Source organism: Hyposmocoma kahamanoa, unplaced genomic scaffold (assembly GCF_003589595.1).
Source record: "Hyposmocoma kahamanoa isolate Upper Pololo Valley unplaced genomic scaffold, ASM358959v1 63, whole genome shotgun sequence".
Taxonomy (NCBI): domain Eukaryota; kingdom Metazoa; phylum Arthropoda; class Insecta; order Lepidoptera; family Cosmopterigidae; genus Hyposmocoma; species Hyposmocoma kahamanoa.
The window spans coordinates 19,144,433-19,163,916 of record NW_020653851.1 but is presented as its reverse complement, the minus strand read 5'-3'; the positions used below and the strand labels follow the sequence as shown (position 1 = coordinate 19,163,916).

At 37.0% G+C, this 19,484-nt stretch overlaps 1 protein-coding gene across 2 annotated transcripts in view; it reads right to left on the bottom strand.

The window, feature by feature from the left end:
• Positions 1–19,395, bottom strand: part of LOC113230210 (protein bunched, class 2/F/G isoform-like) — a 172,685-nt gene extending 153,290 nt beyond the window's left edge. For both annotated transcript variants that reach the window (XM_026464028.1, XM_026464029.1), the window contains exon 1: positions 16,431–19,395. In XM_026464028.1, coding sequence (XP_026319813.1) covers positions 16,431–19,180 — 2,750 coding nt within the window. In that variant the 5' untranslated portion in view covers positions 19,181–19,395. The remainder of the gene's footprint in view (positions 1–16,430) is intronic.
• Between the last annotated feature and the right edge of the window lie 89 nt (positions 19,396–19,484).

Here is a 19,484-nt window from a genome sequence, read left to right as displayed (position 1 = left end):
CTTAGTTCAGTACTGTGGAAAAGCTGCTTTGAATTAAGCGCTGAACTGTGTTATTTCCAACAAGGGTGACCATAGTACTTGATCTAAATAAAGATCAAGAACTTGTTTATAGGTATTTAAGATATTCGCATCGGATATAATTTGCGTGGACGGATGCAATTATCCGGTCGGCGCAGCTGCATTCCGGCTGCGCGTCATCTTGCGCCTGTGAGTAAAAAACTCTAATCTCATTAGAAAGTCGTAGATTCGGCTGGGAGGTCGACGACCGGCACAGTTCTCGGGCCCCGTTCGCCATGTAATCGCGTCTTGTAATAATACATAGACTGCAATATAAATTATTGTTACAAATGCATACTTTATAAACCTTGCGCTAAAGCAAATTCACTTGAAGTGGGTTGAGCTTGTTAAAAAACGTTAGTGAAATTTTAGAATCTGAAGAATTAAGTATTACTCTTATCATTTGAAATTCCAAAGGAAATAACTTACCTACAGTCTGACTTTTTTGAACACGAAGTAAAATGACACTCGCAGGGTTGCCAGTTTTCATAAAATTTTAAATACTCATGTAGTTGTTGTCGACAGCTTTATTGAAAAAAAATTTCAAAGAAGCTTTACATTTTGCCAAAAATGTGTGAATTTTGAATGTTACGAGACGTTGTAATGATTACCAATAGCGCTATTGCCTTTTTTTATTCTTATTTTGACAGTTGGCCCACCAGTATCGAAATTAAATTTATATTAATATATACATTTTAATAAGAACAAGGAGATTTAATTATCTATATTGCATTAAAATGGAAAAGTTTAAAATTACGTATTATACACTTTTTCATTTTAATCAAATTCACTTGTTCTTGTTTGTATTTTTAATAGATAGATGTAGTTCTAAATACAGTGTATGTTTGTATGAACTCACAAAAATTGACAATTCAAATGAACCTGACGAAAATGCCGACAGTTATTTAAATGAAACAAGTTCAGCTATTTAATGCATAAGCGTGACAAACATTCAGTCGATAGTCGATAGAATATGTACAGACTGCAATCACTAGCTGCTTACATGCGAGCAACACTTATGCAATGAACTGTCGTTTTACTCCATCTTCAAGAAAGACAAACTATAAGAGAATGCATGTAACTAGTAGCTTATGAGTATGACTAATAGTTTTACTCAACAGAGTGCACTTCACAGATAACACATGACTAATAATTCGTTTTATAAAAATCGCATAAAACGTCAACAATGTAAACAATAAAAACGGAAGACAATGTTAAAAGAATTCGGACATGAAAACATCGACTTCAGCTAAAGCCTACGCTACCAGAAATATGTGAGGTACTGGGAAAGTCTATTTTCGGAAAATATGGTTGTAGTAAATAATCACTGTCGGTCACAATAGTATCAAATACCCAGATATCATTATTGTCTGGGAAAGGTTTTTTCTTTTCTTCTCAAATTTCGAAGCAAAAAATTTTATTTGTGGTGTGCAGGTAAAATCTCGATGACAGTTACAAGTGATTTAGCATATTTAATATAGGTTATGGTTTAGGGAATTTATCGTTGGGACGTTTTCCTTCCGCTACAGTGCTTTGACCCTTACGAACCAGGACAACATGCGTAAGAGTGCAGAATATAGTTAATATACTATTTTGGCACTATCAATTTACTTTGTTAAATATCTTGACGTGTTTGTTTACATATATTTTTTTAAAATGTGAATGTGTTTAAAGCCAATAAAAAGAACTGCAACGAGGAATAAGGAAAAGTCGTAAGATCTGTTGACCCGATCGAGTTGGTAAGAGCGGTGGCCCCGGTGTGGCAACAAAGGTTGGTTCGAGTTTAGTGAGATCGAAAGAATATTTGTATGTATATGTATAAGTTGTTTTGATTGATTAAAGGCAGGAGAAATTGGCAGATTTACATTCCATTCTGCCCGACGAATAGTATATTCTGTTTTCAACGTCTGTTTACTTACAAGTTTACTACAAACAACAAAGTTGCAAATGTTTTTTACTAGTAAACACTACTCGTAAACGTGTACGTTATGGCGCATGTAATATGATTGTATTTTGTTTTATGTTCACCTTTGTAGCTCGTGTTCTTGTATGAATGGACAATACTTTGTGCAAAAGAGTTGTAAAGATTGTAATAAAAACTATAATTTCTACGTGGCTTGAGTATATAGCAAAATAAACACCAAGTGTTTATAACACAATATATAATAATATAAATAAATTTATAAATGACGTAAAAATTTACCTTACACATACCGTATAACATAAATAAAAGTCCGCATAATTTACATAAAACTCAATTTCTAACGAAACTTTTTTAGCGCTGCCCGAAGGCAGTACCATACATGATTTATAAGCTTCTTTCTTAAACATCATCATACATCAAACAAATCTTTGCTTGTCGACTAATTAGAAAGTTTGCTCTAAAGCCCCTAGACCAAATACAAACTTTTGGTTAGGTAACATGAGAATCATTAGGTACTACGTGTAAAGTCTCTTTGATAAAAATTCTACAAAGCATTTTTGAAGTAAAGTTATGTATACTTTAGGACGTCTTCTTAATTCATAGTTAGTCATAATTAACGTAATAATAAGCTAAAATCCAGTACTATTAATTAACCGATTTTAAGAAAGGAGGAGGTTCTCAATCCGACTGTCATTTTTTAACCGACTTCAAAAAAGGAGGAGGTTCTCAATTCGACTGTATGTTTTTTTTGTATGTATGTTACGCGATAACTCCGATTCTTTTTGATTCTTTTTTTGTTGGAAAGATGTACTTTAGTATTGGTCCCATTTCAATTAGAAGAAAATATTCCACCTCTAAGGGTGGCAAACTGGGGGATGAATCCGGTTTCGTTGACATTCCGTAAACCGGTTCCAATTAAAGTTGGCAAATAGATGTAATTCCAAAAAAAAATCCGATAAGCAAACATCTGAGATCGGCTTTTTTAATAAAAAAAGTTGTAATTACATTAGTTTTTTTTTTTTTTGGAATTCACACAATTTTATTGACTGTACGGGAAGCCAGTATTTTGAGAACTTTTGAAAGTAGTAGGATGCAAGTTGTTTGGTTTAAGGATTGGAATGCAGTGCAATGAGATTCCGAGTATATGTACATGCAGCCGTGATGAGTGCTGACTTGCTCTATCAAAGGGTTATTGGTCGAGTATATTGGAAACCACATCCTGTCTGTCGTATATTAACAATCGATTGTCTGCTCAATAAACAATAAATTGACGTCACTAAAACGCTAAAGTAGTGTTTGACCACCTGTTAGTACTCGTAATAAGTCTATAAAATATCTACATGACTTGAGTGCAAACATCTCTCTCATTTTATCGCATTTACAGCGATAATTTTGTTGATTTCTGAAGAAATTTTAATTCTGATGATAAAATGAAAGATACTCAAAAATTCCCACTACGTGATTATATCACTGATTGATTACTCGGAAGTATTAAATTGATTAATCATATTCCTGAAACAAATTGCCGTTTTGATAATGATTAATAACATTATTAAATAAAATCAATATTGTAGACTGGTGTATAGATACAAGAAAACTATTAAACTTTAAAAAGTGCTAAATGCATTTCAATAGAAGAAATTTTAAATGATGGGGATACCTGAATTAGTAATAATACGCTCATTATTTTATTAAGCCTTTGATTTATTTTTTGGTCATTTTATTATTTATAGTTTTTAATTAAGAAATAAAAGTTTGCTTATATTTATTTACAAACAAAAATTAAAAAGTTAACTATCGGTTACCGGAAAGTGCGGGAAACCGGATTCATCCCCTGGTTTGTCACCCTTAGAGGTGGAATATTTTCTTCAAATTTAAGTGGGACCAATACTGAGGTTCTTTGCAACATAAAAAGAATCATCAAAATCGGTTCACAAATGCAATTGAGTAATCGTGTAACGTGCTCACAAAAAAAAATATAGTCGAATTGAAAATCTCTTTCTTTTTTGAAGTCGGTTAAAAATAATTTAATACCGTTGTTGTGTATTTTTTTATTTATTATTTTGCTGATTCACTATTATTGTTTTTTTTTGCTACACCTTTTATGTTTATGTAATGTTTGCTAATAAACAAATACTGAAATAGTAATAATCAATAAGAATAATAATCTGTCAGACAATACGACCAATTACCCGGTCTTAAAGTAGGGAATTCCCTGTACTATGAAGACCAAAGCAACGGAATTCACGCTGGGGCACTATTCAGAACATTCAAACCAGAGCCAATTCAGAAGAGTTTAACCAAATTGGTCCTACCGAGAATCGAATCTGGAATATTCTAGTCCAGTACCCACAGTGCAAACCGTTTGGCCACCGTATTTGATAGGAAAGAAAATAAATTACATTCCCATACAAAATCGCTTTTTTTGTATAAAAAGATTTTTTTCTCTTTACAGCCTTCAACTGCTTGGCACCATGTATACAAGGTTCGACAAAAAGGTTCGACCACGGCTCGTCCCTTTAATTATGAAGGGACGTAATATTGGTGAAAAAAAAAATTACATAGTCCCGATTCCAAAGTTTAAGATCTATGTTTAGTTTTAAGAGACTTATGGCGTATTCGCTATGTTTACCATGGCTATAAGTAAAATAAAGATTTGTGAGAACGATTAGTGAAGAACGTTCGCTTTTGAAAGCTGGTTAAGAGAAGAGAGACTCAATATACGATTCATCGAGCATAATTTCTATCAGCAAATTTTAATAACATTCCCGGACACACAATTCGAGTCACCTTGTATTGTTAGTCTTAAAGAGCTTGAATACAAAAATATTGTTGTCATCGAAAAAAATTTTTGCCCCGGGTTTTACAAATTCAAATTCTTTAACTTAAGGAGATAATCTTTAGTATACGAGTTTCGAAATGTTATGATCACTTTTGGTCAAACAAACTTTGTTTAAGCTTAAGACGGTAATAGTGACAATGCAAGGTGATTCGAATTATGTGTGCGGGAGTGTATTTAATTGTTTCTGTCACTTGCTAAAGTGGTCTATCATGCTTAAATATAGCAGCACCATTTGTTACGCCCAGTAGACAATTTCAATAGACAAAAGATAAAGTGCGCTGATGGTAAGCTACACGCCTATCCACAAAAGTTTCTTTGCCACTCAAGAGCATTAAATCGCAGAGATCTGAGGGGCACTGCCACTGCGCCCGTCACCCCGAGACATAAGTTGACAAGTCACATGTGCTTGTAATTTCACCAGCACCCTACTAAACTGGAACACAGTAATGCTCACATTACTGCTTGGCGGCAGAAATAGGTAAGGTGGCAGTACTTCCTTGGACGAACTCTATCACAAGGAGCTCTAATGCTACTTCCTGTAGCCTACTGCGTTACTTACTTGAGAATGATCGATTCTCCATACAAAGTTTATTCCCCTTCCAAGATTTACTATCTCTGTACCAAAGTTCATCAAATTTGAGTCAGCATGCATTCAGCATACTTTCGCATTTATAATATTAGTTTGTATCGGCAATGTGGTAAAACACCAAATTATTCACTTTCATTAAGCATAATTAATCACTTTTCATTAGGAATTGTTATGCTGTTATTATCAAATCCTTTTATTTCTTATCTCCAGTGTTATTTCGTGGGAAAAATTATGTTCAATGTACTATGTTATATACAATGTACTAGGTTATTTTTGCATACCAGTGGCGTTTAAAGGTTAGATCATATTTTTACTATAAACAAAAGGTTTTCATACGAAAGCGCCATCAAAGCAAGGGATAGGAGTATATGGAATCTCCGTCAGCTAAGAAAACACATGATATAGATGTAAAGTAACAAGGTGCTGGCAATGCTCTGGATACTAGGTACTGCTTTTACAGACGCACTTTAACTGGAATTAGGGCAAAATTTAAAGTCGTTATTTGCTTTTGTAATAAACGTAATCACAGGAAAACAGAAGTTGCCGATTCTTACATATGAATGGCTTGGTATTAAATGACGAACCTATGAGAATCGCTGTCGCATGTTAAAATATAGGTCAAGTTTCTACCTTGAATTTCGTCTGAGAAAACTCGCTTTTGCAAAGACGAAATCCGAAAATAGAGCGAAACGCGACATAGTATCGCCTTGTGCTTAATTACTTTTAATATAATATAGCAAGGATCAAATAACAGTGCTCGAATAAGCCCATCTCACACCCTTTTGAACATCGCTGTGCGTCATTCGACCACTGCCGCTGAAACACCATATTAAGAGAAAAAATTGTGAAAATGACTTAATAATGACATTTTAAAAATGTAATTTGTACGGAAGAACAGAGACATTTAATTAATTATTATTTCTCTGGTCCCAAGGTAGTTACTAAAGCAATTGTATTATGGATATCGGAAACAACGACGGTATCACAAACACCCAGACCCGAGACAATATAGATAAGTAAGTTTTCTACATAGACCCGGCCGGGGATCGAACCGTGGACCTCAGTGATGACGGATACAAGCCACTCGATCTCGGAGGTACATTATGCATTATTTAATTTTTTCATAGAGGGCGCAATACTTATTGTAATTTATAAAAACAATAAAAAATAAAAACAAAACTTTTAACATGTTTTCAGGAAATTTTACAGGTAAGACACTGTTTCAACGGAGAAGTGTGATTGTAATAAACGTCTGCTCAACCATTTTCATCATAATTAATTAACTTAAATATACATACGAGTACACATTATGAAATGTATTCTCGCCTTGATCAGCTGCGAATGGGAATGCTTCATTAAGACGGGATCAGGATTCCACGACTCAGTAATAAGGAGGCGGCAGACCCATAAACTTATTTGCTTAACTGCGGCTTTATTAAAACGCAATAAGATACCTATTGATAGCATTCTTTGTGTATAGTATTTGTCGCGGAAAATATCTTGTTTATAAGAATGAGCAGCTAAAAAGCATTAAAATATGGCCTTACAGCCGTAATAGACAGGCATTTGCAGAAGGTTGGTATATAGCTATTGGTGATCATTAGACCTTACTCAGAATTACATTCCTGTTCGTCGTGGAAGATTGTTGCGACTTGTAGTAAGATTCTGCGACTTTTTTAAGGCTTGTAAGCTGCATAAATAGCCTGCAGGTATTTGAAAGGAAATGTAATGCCAACAAAAACAGGCGAATCGATCAACAGGTGTTTTACGACCGGTAAGGTTTATTACAAGCGCATCAACAATGCCGCCGTCTTATATTATGACCGAATCGCATCGCTGGCGGCGATGAAAATTCCAGTCTTCGATATTTTTAGTTTCATCGCTAATATCAGATGTTCATATGAATGAGACTGTTTGCAATACAGAAATGGTTGTAATAACAAGGTACGCTTTCATTAAGCCGAAGTCAGAAAAGTTTATCGTAATTGGAATCTATCTGTGCCTTGCGATGTATACACTAACACATCAAAGTTGATTTGATGCGAATAGTGGAATGCTGAAATCGAAATTACAAATTATTGAGCCGGTACAGTAAAATAATTTATATTCTTAACAATATTTAGATGTGTTCCATATAAGAACTAGTGCTAAATGTGGAAGGTAATAGAAAATCAGGCATCTTCAATTGTTTTGTATATATGAGTTTTTTATATAAAAAAAATAAGCGCGCATTTGGCCTCCATGTCACCTGATAGATAGTGATGATGAGGTCGACGATGGAGCATGCACATCTAAATAATGCCTATTCACTCTCGCCTTGAAAAGATCCAAGTAATGGCATTCGGGGAATAAGTCTGTAGGCAGGCAATTCCAGTCCTTAAGCTGTTCGCCATATCAATGTGGAAGTGAAACGCCTCGTGCGAGTCCTTGGAATATCCACATTATAGGGATGGAACCCCAGCAGCCGTCTAGTCCTCCGATGATAGAAAGGTGAAGGCGGAATTAAATCAAGGAATTGCATCGCACACTCATCGTGATATGTCCTGTAGAATACCTATAAGCAGGCAAATTTACGGCTGTGTTCATCAAGACTCTGCAGCTTCGAACTACTAAATCCGAGTCATCTATAAACCTCTTCGCTTTCTTCTACTAAGTACAAAGTGGCCTGGCGAGTTGATATAGAAAGTTTACCATCTCCAACTACTTGGAATGGACCTGTTTCCAATTTGAACTACAAGCAAATTTTCGATGCAATCGCCTATAAATCCCAAGTGTAGCGATACAACAGCGCGTTTGTATCGATGCAGTCGCGCGCTTGCGTCACTGCTTAAAATCGCGCGCGCGTGTTTAATGGTAGACGATTAGCGACTGCATCGCTACTGCATCGCGTTTGCATCGCTGCTAAAGTCGCCGTGTGTAACCGCTCTAAGGGTCAAATTGATGAATTTCTCAAAATCAGTTCATAAAGCATTATTTTTTATCAATAGTAACAAAGGGACACGAGCACGAGACGATAAACTGTATAAAGAGCAAAGAAAGCATGGTACCAACTGGTGCGGTATCATGACCTTGGCATGCTCGTTTATGGAATGAACCCAAAAGGAATCGATAGGAAAATTTACCATACGAACATGAGTCAGTGTTACCAATGTCTTCTGAATCGGAGAAAAGTAATTGTTGCATTGAATGTAACTATTAGTGAGATAAATGGGTGATTATTTTTATTTTAATGTTATTAAGCAATTTGAAAGTAATAATGAGATATTTATTTTAAAATCTCGTCGATTTCATTCGTCTGCAGTGTGAAACGTAATTAAAATTTCAGATGTAAATTCAGAGCTATTAATTTTGATCTTGACAATACACAAAAATGCTTTTTAACTATTCAAAAATAGAAACACATCTTCGCAGCCTAGATTTAAGTTTTCTTAATAAATAAATAATCAAATAAAATATATAATAATAATCAAACGGTTAGCTGAAGAAATCCCTTTATGTGATAAGCTCGCCTTTCTACACTAACGTTTGAATTTTTTTTTATTAAAATTCGTTTTGTTGTAAAATAAAGTGTTTACATGCATACAAATATTTATAATCTTAAATTTCGCGGCTTTTAAACAAAAAGAAGGGACAACCGAGTCTAAACTTACACAACGTTTTTTATTGAGACTGGGTTTGTCTGCGTCTTACGACGCTGTAGTTTATGCTAATTCTTATTGATTGCAAATGGGATCTGATGAACAATCAAGATAATGAGGTGCGCCTCGATAATATAGGTATTAGGTTTGAATGACCTAAACAACTTCTCATTGGTTAAGAGGTTATTTGAACCATAACAAGATTCGTTTATTGCTTGCAAATGTATCATATCTTGTTGTTCAACTATTTTTTTCTATAAAAAGAGAAAGAAGTTTAGTGTATATACACTAAAGGGATTGATCTACCAACGTAAAGAGACTGTATCTGACCCGTACAAGGTATAAGTACAGATTTAGAAGAAAACAAAATTATGCAGATACAATAATCATTATGTAACACAATCTTTGTTTCTGTTGTTATCTAATTGGTACTAACATAAAACCATGGAAAACTGTATTTCCCAATTTTTATGGTCAGAACAACGAAAAGTAGAATTTTGCATATCAATAAGTAAACGTACAAAGTTTCGGGCTTCTCTCTACTAAAGATAAAAAGGGAAAGAACATAGAAATGTGTAGGTTTACGAGATTATGTAAGTACCAATATGTAGCTATGGAAATAGGCAGCTATGTAAATACCACACACGGTATTTTTATATTTCTACATAGCCACTGTCAAATACACATAGTAAATCTGAGCAATCTAGTCTTAAGCATTTTCGTTTCCCTAGTCAATTATTCAGTAAGGAAGATACTGTGCCGTGATTCACTCTAGGTAACGAGGTGCGATAGACGTGGGCGAGTTCAATAGAGTTGATTTTGCAGAAAACAAATAATAGCCTGTAATAAAACTTCATAGAACTTGTTTAGTTGAAATGTACGATTAAGTGATTAAATAGTCGATCACCATTTCTTCCCTCATTTCATTTAATCTTTCTTTTGTTAATTTAAGACTTATTCTTCTCGCAGCCTCAGTGTATAATATAAACATCTATCGAAAGTGACTTTCTATTTACTGAGAATAATAAAGTGCTAGTTTTTTAGGCTTGAAGCGGGGATTGGCTGATGCCAATGAACTTGACGTTTCGCCGGGAAAGCAAACGCAGGCTACGCGACTGGGTCAGAAGTATAACGGCGGAACATATAGGTATACAAACTGTATACTCTTTTCAACACTTTACACACTATAAACCTATAACGGGCCCTTACAACAACATTCCACATAGTTCTGTCGTGTTATGGACAATATATTGCTTAATTTTCATTCAATACCCCGTGTAAAAAACCTAAAAACGGCTTGAGTTTGAATTCGCGAGCTACATATCCAGTATTAAGTTTTCACGAATTTATAGTAAATTAATTAGCAGGACAATTTGGGAAGACACTTCCAGGTTGGGTTTTGGTTTAAAAAGCGTAAGTACATATTTTACAAGTGTATCGAAACAAAAGCTGTAATAATGATATGTAGAACATTCATTAGGACTGGCAGTGTGCCATTCTGAGGACGTTTCCGGCAAGCGCCGGCAGTCGCCGATTCGTTCTGGCGACGCCTGAATTGCAATTGGTGGCGTAGCGGACGCGGCTGCAATATGCGTCATCTTTACCAGTGTTTTCTATTACAGCTACGTCACAATCATTTCACAAACGTGTCCATTAGCAATAACTTCGTACCATTGGTCGAACTTATTAGTTATAAATCATCCAAACATTACGATGTAGTTAACGTGGAGCAAAGGGTAAATATTTCGCATTGCGCTGCCTCTTAGTGAAACCTCTAGTGGTTTGGGTCAAGAAACTGTGTGCTTTATCGAGTGTTGTATACAATTCTACATCGATAGCAAACTGGAACTGTACGCAGGGTACGAACCTTATCTGACTGCCTCCTACGCTGTATGTAAAGCAACTGCAGAGAAATTAGAACTATGAATTTGTCAGGAGCTTATTGATTAGTGAAAGCTGGCAAACGTAACTACCGACAGCTCCCGTGGGCAGATAATTAGGTATAAATAAGTTGGAATTCGTCTGTTGTTTGGCCTCTCTTTCGTCAGAGTTTTTCGGTTATGGAATTTGAAAACCTAATAAGTATATTGCTAGGAAAAGAAAATCATTTTGAACAAATTAATTAAGAACATAATTGTCATGAGTTTAAGCGAAAGCAAATTCTATGTGGCTACGTGGGTATCTGACCGAAGACAAAGAACGATAACGGTGTATTATTAGAAATATTGTGTGGGTACGGAGGTCAATACGCACTGCATCGCGGTCTCCAATGGTTCAGTTATAATGTTCACAATAACTGGACTGTTGAACTTTACGTATTCCTGGTCTTAGCGAAAACGATATGATAAGACGAACAAACTGGCGATGGGATATTTTTGTATCAAGCAATTCAAAAATAGACTGAATCTTTGTATTTTTTCAGACACGCTGAAAAATCTTGTTAAATAGTCGTAAGGGCAGAGACAAAAGCGATTCGTGTAACTCGAATATTTGGTTTACACATTGAATTAACAAACCTAGTATCGATTTATTGGAATTTGACATAATATCGATAAATTTGATTACTAGTTTTCGCGTCTGACTGCGAGATACGAGTATCGAGGACATACTAAAACTTATGTAAAAAGATTCATGGTATTTAATGAGCGATATAACACAAAACGTTCACATTGATTTTTAATGGGATATATTTGAGTTTGTTGCGTTGTAGCAAATAATAATGAGCCGGACAAGGCGCCGGTCTTTGATTTGAAAAGTTGTTGTTATAATACAATACGAGATTTCAGCAATTGAAGGTCGATACCAATTAGTTAGCGTGGAAATATTCACGGAACGCACGTATGATCCAGCACATTGCCCTCTTAATGGGGCAATCAAGCCATTTGCACGAAACGAACCGAAAACAACGCTGTTTAAGATTAACAAAAATACATACGAGCCTTTTACAGAACTCTTCTATTTAAACTCAACATTGTGAGATGTCATTTCTCTTCGACAAACGATGATAATGAACTTCGAAATGCAACACGCTACAGTTTCTTTCACTTTAAACGGAATTACTTTAATTGCGTCCAAAGTTACGTTAAACTAACGTTCCTCTTTTATTCTGGAAACATAAATTGATAAAAAATTCACAAACGATAATGATTTTTCGAACGCGAAACGGTTTATTGAGGCAATCAATAACATTATCAGTCATCGAACCGAAACGGCGACACGAAGGACCTAATGTTTATTTGTTGGTTGGTGATTTAATGGTAAGATATGGACGCAATCACTTGCTAAGGAAATGTGAGGCATATATGATGATACTTTGTATCGTTGAGTCGATACAAAGTATCATCTTTCTTAAACAAAAGCAATACAAATCATACATATAGTCATGAGAATTACTAACTTCTGCCGAACAAAAACGATGAATGTTTGTGCAGTCTGTTTTATGACAAGCTGTAAATAAATTTGAAGGGCTTCCTCGTAAAAAACTCGCAGACAAATCGCGACCGTGCGTTTGAGTTATTTGAATAAACACATTAAGCGTGTATTGCCGGTTATTGCGCCGCAACAACATTTGGCTATGTTAGTCTATGTGATTGACGAGTTCTTAAGTCCGCTAAGCGAAATGCAAAAGACAATTATTTTTATTGCTCAAGTGCTGAGATGAAAAAGTTGCAGACAGCACGCGTCATTCAGTGAGTGTTTTTTTGAGCCCTGGACGTCCTTGCCAGGCGCCGTCATCGTCACGCACCGTCGTGTGCCCGCAGCTGTTTGTTTGAAAACAAACAAACGATATACGTATTATCATTGTTTAAGGGCCCCGTTTTGGCCACGCTTACGAAATGGTCAATTATCGGATACAATTACTTTAAAAATAATTTTGTTTTGAAAGACTTAAAATGCAAACAACGTTACAGGTATCACTTCAAGTTGTTATCGTTATTCAACGTGTGCAAAGTGCATTCGTATATCGCCTATCAATTTATGAAACAGTTTTATCAGTTAACGCTGATGTAGTGGAGTATATGACGTAAAGGCCCCCACGCCCTCTGAAAATTGGCGTAAACTCTTTTGCTTTTTTGCTATATAAATAAAATATGACGCTGACAAATGTATAATTCAAGTGGCATTCATTATTTGACAATCTGAAAATGTTTTTACTGAGAACGGAGCAGAGCCGGCATTTTGTGCAGCCACTTTCACCGGTATAAGCACGCTAGCCGATCACTGTAGTTGAGAGCGCAAAATGTGCGTGAGAGACTGCTCGTGAATTGTCAACTGCAATCATGTAGATATTCAATCAGACGCGCCTGGCTAACTACGTCATCGTCATTCGGCAAAAATAACCAACGTTATCACAATCGACTATAATGGCGTTTTTCTCTTTCTAACTGTCTTAGCGAGGCATTGAAGTATATTTCCACAGTGAAGGAGACAATGACATAAAAACGTCACGAAATTGCTTCAATACGTGAACCATACGACTTGGTACGACGATGATTCCATGAATGGACAAGAGTTCAAAAACACAACGTTTAGACAATGGACTATTGAAAAAACTCGAGGAATCTTTAGTTACACGTAATAAAATAACGGGAGTTGGCATACCGACGTGATTTACACTATCTCTCGATGACTGAAGTGTGTTAATAACTCTATTCTCATACACATTATTTTTTGTCTGATGCTATCCCAACTGTACTTTTTGAAAACTGAATAATTATGTTACAACAATACTTGTCAGTTCACCAATACATGGGGGTGTTGAAAGAATCACATCACTATAATGAAATAAATAAATATTATTGGTTTATTATCTACGGCTGAATTGAAAATAGATACGCGCAATTAGCAATCGGTAGAGAATGATGCATATGATCAGGAGCGAGTAGAAGGCTCAGGTTTCACGGCCTTCGGTTCACGGTTCGATTACCAGCGACGCCGGTGATGTCTGCGCTGACGCCGGTTGGAAGTTCTTGTGGCTTGTCACGACGCGCATACTTTAAGTTACGATTGCTGATACGTTCTAGGGTAATTTTCAAGTCTTCTCTACCTGATTTCGGTGGCAGTTTCTATTAGGTATTTAAATATTGGAGAATATAACATGAAATAATACTTAATATTTTTTCAAGATGATTCACTCGTATACTTAAATAATAAAAATTGCCACCAAAATAAGATAAACTAACCTGAAAATTTCCTTCCACAGTTAAGGAAAAATTGCCTCTGCAGCCGAACGGTTACCATGCTGTCTGCCACGCAGAGACTCCGAGTTCGATTCCCGGGCCAAGAAAAATATTTGTAAGGCCATCATTTGTTCCTCTTGTGAGTTTGGGTGTAATTTGTGGTTTTATATGTGTGTGTCCTTAGCACCCGCAATACAGGGTTTCCCTGATGAGGGGCTATGAGTGTGTGAGTTATTTAATTATTTATACGTCATTTTTCAGAATTTTGTCATATATATTTTTTTAACGACTACATTAACCACAGTTGTTAATATTTTGATAGACAACTAAACAAAATTATGAGTCGTGTTTAGTTGCGTAAGTAGTATTTAACAGGTAGCTTATTAGTTCTCATTTACACTGGGCTGCAACACGATGATCACGAACTTAGAATGCCATAACTGCTATCTGACAACAGAATTAACACTGTTGCACAATAAGCGTTAAAATCACTCAAACTGTCAAACTTGCGAAAAAAATATCTGAACATTTGATCAAAATTAACTTACTAAACAATGACAATGCAATACAATAAACCTATAACTGTTTTTCTAAAATAAAAATGATCTCAAAAATTGGCGGAATTACATCTATTTGACAAATTTTATTGAAACCGGTTAACGGAAAATGGATGAAACCCAATAAACAGGTTTATATATTTATTCATCCCCTAATTTGCCACCTTAGAAGTGGAATATTTTTTTCAAATTTGTACGGGACCATTACACCAACAAAAAAGAATCATTGATATCGGTTCCCCAATGTCGGAGTAATCGCTTAACACACCCACAAAAAAAAAAGAAGAAAATACAGTCAAATTGAGGACCTCTTGTTTTTTTGAATTCGGTTAAAAATGCACCTTTGAAACGAGTCAGAAAACAATTGAATCATTTTGATGATACGGTATAAGTGAAATCACGCAGTGATATAGTTTGAGGAAAGGCCGGCGACGAAAAAGAATGGCCAGCACTTTTTACGGCCCGTAGATTAGGTGCGTCGTGTGTGAGTCACCGGACGGCATACCGGCGCGCACCATGCACCGTACGTGTCAACCACCTATTTATGTCGCAGGACGAAGCGCAAATAAACAGCATCAAAGGGACGTTGGATTCCGCACGCCACGAGTCTCGGACGAATGCGACGAAAACAACCGCCATTGTCTACGGATGAGATATTTTCACAAATAGTGTATCTATTACCGATCCGTCGCGGTCGTATGCGACAGCTATTGGCGTACCGTCGCTGTCTAGTACGACTTGTTAAGATACCTACAATTCGCATTTCAGGAATAAAATAAAACGTTCGGTTTTCTCCAAAAAGAGAAAACAATGGATAGTAACAATTAACAAATTTCATTCTCTGCTTTCAGCGTATTAACTAAATTCTTCTAGAAAAATAACCATTAACTTAGAATTATCCCCTTGATAATTCTTTAAATACATTCCTAATAGTGAAATGGTAACAAATTGATTTTAACTAGGATTATTTAGATTGACCATAAGATTTCTAGTAAAAATATCCAGGGTTTGAAGTGATAATTATCACAATAATTATATTTAGTAAATAAAATATTAATTGGAAAATAAAACGCTACCGTTAGCAATGTAGCGCCATGCATATCTGAACGCGATTTGCCAGACTTATCCAAATGCGTCAAAAGACAAACTCAAAAAAAAGTTTTCCTTTCGTAAAGAATATTTTCAAAACTTTTCCACCCATTTAGTTATTGTTTACTTTCGAACTTCAAATAATAAAACAATAGAAAATTATTATACATAATATTTTGCATCATATCTTAGTATCTTAGTTTTCAGTGAAAACTAAAGAGACAAAACTAAAAATTAGCATGGATATTTATCAGATAATTAAGTTGATAATTTGGAACCCTGAAAATATATATTTAACACTTGTTCAAAGTTAAAGCACATGAAATTAAAAGTTTGCCTTTATTGTATACAAATGCATAACTTATATGAAAACAGTTGCCTACTTACCAGTGACTATTATACACCATTTATTTTACAATGCTTGGCATGTAAATTATGGTTATAAGTACCACTAACTTTATTAAACTACATTGTTGTATATTGATACCACAATTCAAATTTCAAAATTAGTAATACTAATTTAATCTGAAAGAATAAGCAGAAGCGTTTGTTACCTTTCATCTTCAGGAGGTTGGGCGGGCTGCGGCTCCTCCTTGCCGTCGCCAGTGTCACCAGCTTGTAGGGTGTCAGAAGGCACCTCCGAAGCACCACTATCACAGGCATTCACATTCACATTGCTCACTGCTGAGCCACTAATGGCATGAGCCACCACTGCACTGACCGGACTACCGAAGCTCTGGCTGTCATGTCCAGGCTGAGCCGTGTTTGCCACATAAGGCGTTGAGTTAACTGGCAAAGACACTACTGGAGAATTAGTCCCCGAAACTGTCGCCTCAGGTGCAACGCTACTTTGGGACATCACGGGTATAACTCCACCATAGCCAATTCCCATACTTGTTTGAGATGGTACCACATTTGCATGAACTCCACCGCCCATCCCAACTGGCATGCTCTGCTGCATCGACATCGGAATGTTCTGGTGTGCCATCGACACTTGTGGCACTGCTTGATTAGGCACGTATTGCACCCCTCCCATTTGGCCTTGACCGCTTACTTGCTGCGTCATCATATTCTGTTGAGCCATATGTTGGTTAACAGGCATTTGCTGTCCGACATTAGCTTGCTGCATGTAAATAGGATCTGCGGTGGGTATCTGCATACTAGCCTGATTCCCATCTAGAGTCATCTGCATATTTTGAGGGGCAGACATCATTTGAATATTTCCCTGAGGTACATTTCCTTGCTGTGGAGCCATTGAGTGCACTGCAGGGGCCTGTTGCTGGCTCAGGCTTGGGAGATTCGCGGGTAATGTAGAACCCTGTGGCTGACTGGCTAAAGGTTGAAGATTAGAAGGCAAGGTTGCACCTTGCTGTGATGTAACAATACTTGAAAGCACCTCCTGTGGTAGGGTTTGCCCCTGAGTTAAGGGTTGGCCTTGCTGGCTCATCTGTGAAGGTTGAGTATGGTACTGGACTGTGTGTTGTGGCTGTACCATTTGTTGTTGTGAAGATGGAATATTAGTGCTGATCATTTGCTGTTGAGTAGGTTGCTGGTTAACAGCTTGATTATACTGCGGTTGCATACTCTGCTGTTGCATTTGTGGATGCATCCCAGTGACTACAGATTGCTGTGGCTGTGACGGCAGCTGATGCATCTGGGGTTGCATTTGAGGGATCTGCTGATTAGCTCCAGTTAGTTGCGTAGGCATCTGCATTTGCTGTATATGGTTTGGTATCTGTTGATTCTGTAAAGCTTGAATCTGGGCCTGACTAGGCAAATGCTGCAGTTGAGGCTGTTGCGCTGTCATTGGCTGCTGTCCTTGAAGATGATGACCTTGACCCATATTGGGAATCTGAGCTTGCTGTATTTGATGTAGCTGCTGATGGTTTGGTTGTCCTTGCATCTGTTGCATTTGCATTTGTTGCATCTGGGGTTGTTGCCCAGCAACTTGAGGGATTTGTCCCTGATTCGGTATACCCTGCATTTGAGGCATCTGCTGTTGCATTTGTTGCATATTAGGCATTTGAGTTTGAGGCAGGTGCTGACTAATTTGTTGCATCTGTTGGTTAGGTATTTGTTGCATCTGCTGTGGCATTTGCTGGTGCATTGGAATTTGTTGCATAGCAATACCCTGTGACTGGGCAATGACCTGCTGGAGCTGGTGTTGAGGAAAACTCTGAGGTATTTGCTGCACCTGCTGCTGTTGAGGAGGTTGACCATGGCTTTGCGCTGCATTTTGCATAGTGATGTGTGTCATACTCTGTGCAACCTGCTGATTGGTTTGCATATTTTGGTTTGGCATCTGCTGTGGCATTTCCAAGGGCGGAGATTGTACAGATACTGACTGAGTAACAGGCATCTGTTGTTGCACTACATTAATAGGCTGGGTTAGTGATTGCCCAGGGGAAGCCATAGGAAATTGTTGATGCAAATTTTGATCCAGCTGCTGCACATTTGGTGTATTTCCTTGCACATCTTTAGGCCCTTTATTTGTCAGATCATTACAGACATCATCATGTTGACTGTCATTTATCACTACACCACTGTCCGGAGCTTGTAAGGCATTTGATTCAGTGACATCTAAATTATTGTTCAAAGGGATTGTTGAGTTTGGTTGTGTGGTGGTATGATCCAAATAATCCATACAAATCCATCTACCCCTGCGAAACGGTTCCGTACTTTCTATTTTCACAACTTTAAAACGTTCATTCCTAACATGCTCTTGTATTTCTTTCATACCTTCTTGCGGTTTAGCATTTCCTATGAGATTGATAATGCTACCCGTTCCGGCGTTCGTAACACTGACATGCATGTCACTCAATTCCGAATTATTACTATTTGGCACTGCTCCTCCTAACTGGTTAGCGGCGGTGTCCTGACCGACGATTGCGAGCCCGTACTGCGAGCTGGTTGGGATGACGGGGGCACAGCCTAGCGAAGCGCTCGATGCGTTGTAAAACACATCGTCTTTCGAGAAGGTATCTTCTGAATAACTAGGTGTCTCATTCTCTACATCCGTCACCCTCGAGATGTCATCGGTGTGAGATTCGTCTAGATCGTCGGCAGAATCCTCGCCAGCATCAGTGCTAACTCGAGAGCCGTCCCGTCCCGTCTCACTGACACTGGTGATCTGAAACGAAGATATTTTCCTTGGGTTATGGGCAGCTTGGAGACTCATCGGGTGAGTCACTCCCTTGTCCGACTCGTTCAGTCGAAGAGATTCACTTGTTGTGCGGTGAACGACGTTGTTATACTTGTTTTTCTCACTAGTTTTATGTGACTTTTGAATCAGATTGTCAGCCATTATGCCGTCCGAATCGAATGACTATCTAAAGAAAATTTCACTGTTTATTAGCTTCAGAGACATTTGACAGACTTTTCAATCACAAGAACATATGATATATAAAACCATTGTACACTCACAATTTCACAATCACAATAATTTAACTATTTAAAGTCTTAAAATTCATTAGTAAACACACAGAGTTGCGAACATCTATCAGACGGCAGCAACATGGCGGCCATTTATGCGCAATGCATTATGGTTGACAATTTGCACCGACATAGACATTCTAGAGTTTTATGAAATAGTTTGATAAATCGCCAGT